The sequence below is a fragment of the Amaranthus tricolor genome, chromosome 7 (genome assembly GCF_026212465.1).
Source record: "Amaranthus tricolor cultivar Red isolate AtriRed21 chromosome 7, ASM2621246v1, whole genome shotgun sequence".
Taxonomy (NCBI): domain Eukaryota; kingdom Viridiplantae; phylum Streptophyta; class Magnoliopsida; order Caryophyllales; family Amaranthaceae; genus Amaranthus; species Amaranthus tricolor.
Genome location: NC_080053.1, coordinates 28,507,327 through 28,517,840, shown reverse-complemented (window position 1 = coordinate 28,517,840; position 10,514 = coordinate 28,507,327). Strand labels below are relative to the sequence as shown.

General features: G+C 35.9%; 2 protein-coding genes across 3 annotated transcripts; one reads left to right on the top strand and one right to left on the bottom strand.

Moving 5' to 3' along the window:
- The first annotated feature begins 2,111 nt into the window (after positions 1-2,111).
- Positions 2,112-10,325, top strand: LOC130818222 (C2 domain-containing protein At1g53590). Of its 2 annotated transcripts, none has more exons than XM_057684313.1 (12): positions 2,112-2,740; positions 3,314-3,388; positions 3,467-3,610; positions 4,809-4,904; positions 5,058-5,189; positions 5,451-5,603; positions 5,722-5,763; positions 5,898-5,946; positions 6,175-6,267; positions 6,336-6,522; positions 7,122-7,245; positions 7,757-10,325. In XM_057684313.1, the coding sequence occupies exons 1-12, from the start codon at positions 2,615-2,617 to the stop codon at positions 8,717-8,719; spliced, it is 2,184 nt and encodes a 727-aa protein (XP_057540296.1). In that variant the 5' UTR covers positions 2,112-2,614; the 3' UTR covers positions 8,720-10,325. The 2 variants fall into 2 exon arrangements, with proteins under 2 accessions (XP_057540296.1, XP_057540293.1); XM_057684310.1 differs by having other exon boundaries at positions 7,754-8,881.
- On the bottom strand, positions 8,839-10,319 carry LOC130818223 (pentatricopeptide repeat-containing protein At3g14580, mitochondrial). The gene has a single exon (XM_057684314.1). The coding sequence runs from the start codon at positions 10,151-10,153 to the stop codon at positions 8,996-8,998; it is 1,158 nt and encodes a 385-aa protein (XP_057540297.1). The 5' UTR covers positions 10,154-10,319; the 3' UTR covers positions 8,839-8,995.
- Positions 10,326-10,514: the final 189 nt, after the last annotated feature.

Sequence of the window (10,514 nt, the reverse complement as noted above, 5' to 3'; positions counted from 1 at the left end):
AAATGCACTTTATTTTTCTTTAATGTTAATTTAAAGAACGAAAAAGTCTGGATCCATATACATTATACGTGTATATTAGACGTGTAAGATGACTAGTATATTCAAATATATCCATCTATCATTTACGTGTAAGACTTACTTTACAAAATTTTTAGTGCAGACTTTTTTAATCTTTCATTTACGAGTCCATATCATTCTCTGCACTATACTTAAGTGCACTATCTAACTCATACTATTTAAGAATACAGAGTATTTTAGTGTACACTAAATTTAGATCAAGTCAACTCTTCTCTTATAATTGCACCAAAGAAAATAAGTGATTTTATGGCAAATTTAGAAGGATATAATTTTTTTACTTATCTTTTTATTTTACAAAAATATAAAATATTAATATTTGTTATAGTGAACAATTAGGTTGGATCTGTTCAATGATATTAACTGATAACATATAACTTAGAGCACCAACATTGTTGAGGACTACTCTCCTTTTAGCTCCCTTATCTTGTACTTATCTTGATGAATAACAATGTAAAAATAAGTTTGAGGATCCTGTTAGAAAAAGGAATTGGGTATTCCTTTCCATGGAAAGGAGAAGGCTCCTCGGCCCACGAGCACAAGTTGTACAAGAAGCCAAAAAAAATACTGAAAAGAGGAAAGAAACAGTGCAATGGGTAACATATTTTTGAAGTTCATGGACTGTAGATCTGTTATGGAAAATTATGATGACTTGCATCATCATCCACAACATGATTGTTGAAGACGAGCGTGATACATATTTAAATTATAAAGATCCACTCGAGTTTGCCGATGAACAGCCTGAGAATATGCCGGGGTCGTCCTCAACTAGGAATGCAACAACATTCACCGTCACTCCCGGACATTATGATCCAGATAATTTCGGTACATTGATAGCTTCGAGAGGGGAGATTCGTGATAGAAATGTCCATATGGCTTTGAAGAACGACTTGATCGAGCTTTTATGGGCACAATCTAGGAGGTCGGATGAAAATTAAACATTTTAGTAATTTTTAAAGTTATGTTTGTTATTTTTTCTTTGCGTGTTATTTTAATCAACGTAAGTCATGTTTTTTTTATTCGTGTCGTTTAATCTTTGTATTTCATGTTGTTAATCAATGAATTTTATGTTTTAGAATTCGTCTCGTTTAATTAATGTGTCTAATTAATAGAATGATCTACATATTAATTATTATTAACAACATGTACACCAATAATAATAATAATTAAGTTTATTAATTCCCCTCAAAAAAAATATATATATAATTTGAAAAGGGAATAAATGGTGGGGTATATGTAAGTAGGAGAGAGAAAGTGGGAAAGGATACTCATGGATGTTGGGAAATTTTGAGGGAAAAGATAAGTAAAATGATGGAGATAGTGGGAAGTGATGTGGAGGAAAGAGAAAATGATATGTCAAGTGTAGGAAAGGAGAGAGAAAATGGGAAAGGATATATATATCCTCATGAATGATGGTGCTCTTATGTATGATACCATATTCCTAGAGTCCAGAGATACTAATATATGCTTTAGTCAAGTGTACATATTTAAGGGTAAACAAAGTGAAAATATGAAAACAAATTTAGTTAGATACGGAGTTGTTTTGAAAATTTTGGGGACCTTGTGCAAAACTCTTATTTTGCCTTATTTATAGTAAATATATTAATTTTATCAATAAACTTAAAATATTTTTTTTATTAACATTTTCATATACGGGAGGAAGAGGGGGCCCTGTGTAGTCAATCACGTCGCACACCCTCAAAGACCCCCTGGTTAAATAGACAGTTAAATAAATTTGATTGGTAGAGAAATGGAAGAAATAGTTAGAAAGTAACAAAAATAGATACGATAGTAATTATTTTAACCAAAAGAAGGCTGGGGGAATTCTTTTGTCCAAATTGGAGCAATCATCCACGTTTTTGTTCATTGTTTAGTTTACTCTTATTCTCATTTCTAATTGCTTTTGTTCTATTAATTTAACTTTTTTATCTCTTAAAAATTTACAATTAATTCAAGCGAGTCGGAATTGAGTATTACTTTAGGTTGCATATGAGTAGGTTTTCAAGTCAACGATTGGAATAACACCCATTAAAAGAATATAATTGGTTAAATTTTCTCTTAAAAGTCAATAATTTTCCAATCTTCCATCCATGGCTGATCATTTAGTTGTACTTAAATGATACTCCTTGCTTCTCCTCATTTCTTCAAACAATTCATGAATCGAGTCCTAATCACACACACCTGATCACGTGTCAACATCTTGCTCTATAGTTCAATCCACCTGTTGGATTTTTCACCTCTTTGTCTTTTTGCAAGCAAACAATCCTCACTCATCACTTCCAATATCTTGAGAGAAACAAAAACCAAATGCCCAAGAATTTTGCTCCCCAATCCCATTCAATTTTCCCTCTTTTATGATCTCTATGAATGATTGAATCTGTTAAAGTTTACTTCTTTCCAAATACTTTTCCTTGTAATGGAAAGTTGAGAAATTGAGACCAATGAATACTCATTTGAATGATTTCCTACGTTCTTGTTAGTTTATAGTGATCCTTATAGGGTTTAGAGGTGGGGATTAATCCAAAAACAAAAAAAATAAATGGTTATTACAGAGATTTCAATGATTCATCATGTGGGTATTGTGCTGATTTTGCTTTGGTTGCTTAATTCCTACAATTGTTGCCATCCTGTTCTTTATTTTGTCTCTTTAATTTACTTGTACCAGGTTTGAATCATTTTTCATTTCTCTTTATTTATTTATGTTTTTGGATTTTTAGATATTTTCTAATATTGGGTATACTGTTTTTGGATGATGCTAATACTCCCTTACTCCCTTTTAGTGTAAAGCATAGCTCTTTTAGAAATCATGCTTTTTTAGTTTCATTTCATGGGTATCTAGATTCTAGATCCAATTTCTTCTTTCCAGTAAACAAAAAAGTGGGTTTTAAAAAGCGTGTGGCGGGCAGGAGTGGAAAAAGATACGAAGAAACTAGAATTAGGGGTTGAGATTTTAGATAGTCTGGAATGGATGGAAAAAGAGAATTGATATGGACGATCATGGGACATTTGACTGATTTGTGTGATTAATGGTTCATGTAGCTAACCCTAAAAACAGTGTTGTAGTCTATGTTATTTTGATGCTTTAGACACTTCACTTCAATTTAGGCGTAAAATTGGATATTTAGATGTATTTGACACTTGGACATGTACCATATTACTTGAATCCAAGTAACATAGTAGTAAAGAAAAAAGTGGGTATTTATTGAATTTTTACTTCTTTTTGTTTTGGTATGTGTAGATTCATGAAAGGTATGTTATGAGATTAAAGAGAAAGTTGCAATTTGAAGGAAGAAAAGCAGCTAACCAAAGAAGGGTATAAATTCTATCTTTTGGGGGAATTAATTGATTGATGATATATGGATATTATAAATTCTACCTTTTGTTTGTTCAGATACTTACAGATTCTGAGACAGTGAGGTGGCTGAATTATGCAATTGAAAAGATATGGCCAATTTGTATGGAGCAGATTGTTTCTCAAAGGATTTTTCTTCCTATCATACCCTGGTTCCTGAAGAAGTACAAACCATGGACTGTAGTATGATTCTTCTTTTGATCCGCCGTTGTGATTTGTGATGATTTTTTTTGTTATTAGGAATTACGATAGATAGATATGCTTTGTACTTCTCTTTCAAATTCTTTTAGAAGATAGAAATTTTGATACTTTAGGAAACTATGTATGTGGGTTTTGCTATTGAATTGCTTTCATGACTCATTTCAAGTGACTAGAACAGTTTAAGTACACATTCAGATGAATATTTGTTAGAGTATATAAGTTAACATGGGTCTCAATTTTCAGCTTAAGCTTTTGGTTGAGTTGGTTCTTTGACATGGTATTAGAAGCCAGTGTGATAAGAGGTCACTGGTTTAAATCTCAACCATCCCTTAAATTCAAGTGGAATATTCTGCAACATGTATGGGGAGGGTCTTTGTTGCATCCACACTTCTAACCCAAAGGCTCTTGTGTGAGGGGGCGTGTTAGAGTGTAACACCCCGGCCCCTCGGACCGCTGGTGACTACTCTTGGAGACTGTAGACTAGCCCCACAAACCAACACAAGTCTTTCCAGCGCACTTTGGCCTCACTCGTGCGCACCCGGGAAAACTTCCCAAGAGGTCACCCATTCTAAGATTGCTTTCCACCAAGCACGCTTAACTGTGGAGCTCTTAGCAAATAGGCTTCATAGAAAAGAAGATGCACCTTGTTTATATGAGTAGTCTATCAATCCGTTTTCAAGCTAAATCTGGGGTATTACATAGAGTATATAAGTTATCCTGAGGTCTCAACCGTCAGCTTAAGCTTTAGATTTTGGTTGAGTTGGTTCCTTGACAATATTGATTCAATCTGCATAGATTTCTAGAAATGCATTAATATTGAAGATTAGATTTGTTCTCAAAATTCCTTTTACTCTTGTGTTGGAGTTCTACAAATACCTTGATGAAATAGTTTAAAGTTTCTCATTTTGTTGACATTCCATGCCAACGGCAACACGCCTCAGCAAAAATTCTATTTGGTTACTTGATGGGATCAAACCTTTCGCATTTGGCATGGTTGCTTAGTTATTGATGAGTCAAACTGTTCGATCACAAATTATACGGGACCATATTATGTTATTTAAAAAAATCTCCTTGTTCTCAATGCAATGATTCGTTTTAAAGACCTTTGCAGATGTGATTTTTTTTGTGTTATAAGTGTTCATTGAGTTTCAACATACTGACAAAGACTTATTACTTTTAGAAACGAGCTGTAGTTCAGCATCTTTACTTGGGAAGGTCTCCTCCTTTGTTGACTGATATCCGTGTTCTTCATGACTCTACAGAGGATGACCATTTGGTAGGTTTTACAAGTCTTGCTTTTGTTTCAAAGTCCGCCTTTATTTTTCATTGCAAAATCTCCGTAGTCATCCCCTCCTTCCCGTAGAAAATGAAAAATATGAATTTTCCGCCATTTTCCTGTATTGAGAAGCTTATTTTTGTGTACATGTAGGTTATAGAGCTTGGCTTGAACTTCTTGACAGCGGATGATATGAATGCGATTCTTGCTGCAAAACTGAGGAAGCGACTTGGATTTGGAATTGTGACGAAGATGCACTTGACTGGCATGCATGTTGAAGGGAGGGTATGTATGCTACACTTCTTAACGCTCCTTTTTATGTATAGGTTTTAGCTTTCATGATACCTACGTTGAGCTAATACCCTCGCCCACAAAAGAAATTTCACCTTCCAGATGTGTGTTCGAGGTTGGCTTAGATCGTAACATCTTATTCTCGTGCTATGAGGGTAAATGGATTTTTAGTTCCACTTTTTGTGGGACGATCGAACCACGGTCAATGTTTATAGATCGTGCAATGTTTTTATAACTTTTTCAAAAATTATTTAGGTGCTTGTTGGCGTGAAGTTTCTACGCTCTTGGCCATTCATAGGACGATTGCGTGTTTGTTTTGCTGAACCTCCATACTTTCAGATGACCGTCAAACCAATTTTCAACCATGGTGTCGATGTAACAGAATTACCAGGAATCGCTGGTTGGCTGGTAAACTTTTTTTTTTTTTTTTAAATTTTTTATGTAGTGATTCAGTCCGGTTTTCTATCAGCTTTCTCCGACACACTCTCATACAGACTATGCTTTATCATAAATTGTTGGGGCGTAGGATAAACTGCTGGCTGTTGCATTTGAAGAAACACTTGTGGAGGTAGTTCTAACTTCTAACAGTCTTTGCTATCTTCACAAAATTATATATTTGTGTAGAAAAAACGACGTATTTTTCTTTTTATTTACTAAATTCTAACTATAAGGGCTGAAATCTATATCTACATAATTTTGCAGCCCAATATGCTAGTTGTAGACATGGAGAAATTTGTATCACCCGAATCTGGTAAGTTGATGAACATATTTCGACACAGTACCCCATTTGCGGTGACCTTATATGTTGGTTAGGGGTATCAGTCGAAATCATAAGATATCCCTTGACACGGCCTAAAATGTGGTGTAACGTGTATAACAAAAAAAACGCCTTCCTAGATTCAAGTAAACTTTAAAATTTTAGCCGATCATAGTAATATGCTGCCATGTTTATTTGAATGGAAATTTTCCCGATAAGCAGAAAATTGGTTCTCCGTGGATGTGAAGGAAACTATTGCTTATGCTAATGTGGAAGTTATTCAAGCAACGGAGTTGAAGGCATCAGACCTCAATGGTTAGTTGTCGTGCTTTCTTTCTTACACATAGCATTTATAGATTTATAATTTCATGGTACTTCAACAGGTTTGTCCGATCCCTATGTGAAAGGACATCTGGGTCAGTACAGATTTAAGTCACAGGTACAGAGAAAGACGTTGAATCCGAAATGGCAAGAGGAGTTCCGGATTCCTATTTGCTCATGGGATGGACAAAATTTACTAGAAATCAAAGTCCTAGACAAGGACCGATTTTCTGTTGATGATATTCTCGGGTTAGTCTTCAAGCTCATATGTCCCCGATTTTAGTGTAATATTGATCCAGTTGATTTAATTACGAGTCGTGTACACTCTATGTTACTCGGACTCTTCATTTTGCTTTATGTACCCGTGCCCGGTCGTTGATGCTCGGACGTTGGTATGACACTTAGAAACTACATTCTAGGCGTAAAATTGAATATTTAGATGTTCCGACACTTAGATACATACTAATGCCCGAGTCCAAGTAACATAGTGTACACTTATATTGATATTGCACTACCCAATTTTCACTATGGTCTTGGAACTATTGGAACTTGAGAGACTTGAAAAAAGGGTGAGGTAGACCGGAGATCTTGAGATATGAAAATATAGACTTGCTTTGAGATGCTAGAAAATCGAACTAAATGAAGAGAAGAATTCATGTGGACATCCACTGCAACTAATCTATTTGTTAAAGTAGTCGACTCCAATCTTTTGAAATTTAGGCTTTGGCATTGTTGAATTTTTGTCTTGTAATTGCCAGATTTGAAGTTACTATTGATTTTCACATATGTTGTCGGTTGTCATAAATCATTGTTTTCTTGGCCATGTCTAATTATTGTTGTCTTTTCAGAAATTGTTCGGTGAACATAAATGACTTTAGGGACGGCCATCGACACGACATGTGGCTGGCTCTCGAGAATGTCAAAGTCGGACGATTGCATCTTGCTATAACTGTTGTTGAAGCAAATGAGAAGGTAGTTTCAATTTGTTCCATGTGTTCACTGGTTACGAGTCATTTTATGTTTGATCTCTTGGAAGAGTACAAATAGAAGCGAACCTGTTAGAGTTTATAACATATCCTTAAGCTTTTGGTTGAGTTGGTTCCCGTGAAGGAATCAACTCAACCAAAAGCTTAAGTTGAGGCCCCATGATATGTTAAATACTCTAACACGTCCCCTCACATGAGAGCATTTGGGCTAGAAGCGTGGATGCAGCATGCAGCATACAGCATACAGCATAGCCCTCCTCATGCCTGGTACTAAATATTCCACTTTAATTGAGGGGTGATACCATGTGAAGGAATCAACTCAACCAAAAGCTTAAGCTTATAGTTGAGGGCTTGAGGCCCATGATATGTTATATATTCTAACAGAACCCCTTACTATTGTGATTAAGGCTTTGTCGCTGTCGTTGTCGTTGTCGTTGTCGTTTTCGAGAAGAGTAGAAAGATTATTCTTTGTTCTAATTGAATAAGAATGCTAGCAGGAGAAGGAGAAGACGAACGGAGAAGCAAAAATGGAGTCAGAGAAACCAGTATCCCTTCAAAATGAAGTAGCTGAGCAGGGGCCCGCCTCAACTGTAAACCCGCAATCGGTTGCTGATACATTTGAAGAAATTGATGTTGAAGGCCAGAAGGAGACAGGAATGTGGGTCCAGCATCCTGGAAGTGAAGTTTCTCAGACGTGGGAACCGAGGAAAGGACGGAACAGATGCAATGATACCGAGATCCTTTCTGTAGATACTCCGAGATCATCTGTAATCGACAGTAGTAGTGATGAAGGTAAGGAAGATCACAACCATAAACGAGGTAATATAATTCAAAGGGGCTTAGATAAGCTATTCCACGGGCATCACGAGAATGACGATCATATGAAGACTTCTGGGATGGAAGATCTTTCGCCTCATGCTAACGTCAAAGCTGCTCACATTAAAAAGGTCGGGGTAAACCTTGTCGTGGAAGATGAACTTTCGGGACCGCATTCATCTGAACGAAAAAATGGAGAAGGTTCAAGTAATGAGGGAAGTGGAGATAATTCGGGCAAACATAATGTGACGGGAAAGGCTAAAAAGATGTTAAAGAACGCCAAAAATTCTGCACGGCGCTTGAAGCAGACATTTTCTCGGAAAGGATCTAAAAAGAATATGGATGCTTCAGACGAGAGGGCTCCGTTAGAAACTGATTCTTCTGATGATGAATCGTTATCATCCTCTCTAGGTCAATCGGTTGAAGGAAAGCCAATTCATTCAAGCCCCATGTCAAAAACGGCTGATGATGATGCAGAATTAAAGGAACATGTTTTGACAAACGACCCAAACGAGGCTACCCTTGATGCGCCGGTCTGGAAGAGTATCGACAGTATCAATGGCTCTGAAGGAGATAAGGAGTTGTCAACAGAGAAACCTTACAACGAAACCCAGTCGGATGAGGGCGAGAAGCAAGATGGTTGACGCATACTCATGTGGCCGGAAAGCAGTCAAATATTGTTCGTGTATATTGTATTTGATGTGTGCGTGTGTGTATATATATATATATATATATATATTCATAAGACTAAGCAGCAAAAACATTATAGCATCAAGTTTGTGTTTCTTAAAACTTAGCATTCTTCTCTTAAATATGTGTTCTTGATACATGTCGGAATTCGACATTAAGGAAATTGATACGCATTGTGCACAAACAAGACGATGTTGCTAATTCGTCGCCGATTCTCTAGAAGACGACTACTATAGAATTTCTTCAGTGCGAGGGGAGTCATGCCCGGACAATATTGTTTTAAGGACGGTTCTCCACACCCCCATAGGAGGAACGAACCCAACAGAAACCATACTATTCAACACCCAATTCACATCTTCAAGCAAATTCTCTTCACAAAGTCCCAACACCAACAACTTGTAAGACAATAAGCTTGGAATCAAAGCCTTAGATCTCATCAAATGCACAAAATTTTTGGCATCAACATATTTCTTAGACTTGAGAAGTCCATATAAAACCTCTTGATAAGACCCTTTATTAGGATCACATCCCATGATTCTCATTCTACTTAATAACTCCATTGATTCCTCAATTCTCCCTTGTTTTTGCAAGCCTGAAATCAAAATATTAAATGCTACGGCATCCGGAGAAATCCCTTCTTTTTCCATCCTCTCAATTAATCCAAAAGCCTCATCAACCATACCCTTTTCACACATACAATGCATTATGGTAGAAAAAGTCTGCTTATTTGGTTTGCACTTTTGTTCAGGAAATTCGTCGAGCACTTGGAAGGCATCCTCCAAACGCCCACATTTACACAAACCTTTAATCAAAATATTCAATGAACAAGCATCAATCTGTACTCCAAGTTTAGTAGAACCCAGAAAAACTTCATGAATCACATCTAATTGGTTGGAAGATACTAGAAAATTCAGCACAAAATTAAAGGTTTTAGTTGAAGGCCAACAATTATAACATGGCATATTGAAAAGGGTATCAATTACCCTGTTATTCAAACCACCTAAATTCCCATAAATCTTGATCAAATTGTAGAAAAAATCATCAGAAAGGCGGACACATTTCTGGGTTCGTATGATTTTCAAAATAACATCAATTGCATCAAAGTATTTGGCTTGACCAAGATTGGAGATTATGACAATATAAAGAGCTTCATTGGGTTTATAATCTTTCCGTTTAGAAATATGATGCAACATAGGAAGAACAGAATTGGGTTCTAAAGTAGAGAAAATTTGAACAACTTCATTTGGGGATAACCAATCTTTATGAAACAGCTTAGATGATGGGATTGATGAAGCATATCTATATATATGTTTATGGGTAGAACATTGGTTGATTTCTGAGCTAAGATATAATGATAATGATCCAAGTAAAGTTTTTGGGAGTTTCATTTGCTGCTACTCATTTACCCAACTGGCAGCAATGGCAATACAAGAAAGTTTTTAATGGAGTTTCGCAGTTTTATGGAGGATATGAAAGTAATGGAGTTTCAAGAATTGAGAAACAGGAAACTATGAACATGAATGAAGTAACAGAAGTTCTGTCTATTTATTACATTCGAGTTATCCGATGGGTTTTGAGTAGAGTCAAATTCAGATTTTGTATTTATATTAACTTTTTTATGCGAGATAGTGATATTTGTTTCAACTCAAATAAAATCTAATTCTCATATTACGTTAGTTTTTCATAGTTTGTAAATCAAATGTTTAAGTCAGGTCAAAGGCGAATTCAATTTTAAATGTTGGGCGGAAT

Coding starts and splice junctions, on each gene's coding strand:
- LOC130818222 (XM_057684310.1), top strand. CDS start 2,615: ATGGTTATTACAGAGATTTCAATGATTCATCATGTGGGTATTGTGCTG. Junction 5,764..5,897: donor TTGAAGAAACACTTGTGGAG/GTAGTTCTAACT, acceptor ATAATTTTGCAG/CCCAATATGCTAGTTGTAGA. Junction 7,246..7,753: donor TTGTTGAAGCAAATGAGAAG/GTAGTTTCAATT, acceptor TAAGAATGCTAG/CAGGAGAAGGAGAAGACGAA.
- LOC130818223 (XM_057684314.1), bottom strand. CDS start 10,153: ATGAAACTCCCAAAAACTTTACTTGGATCATTATCATTATATCTTAGC.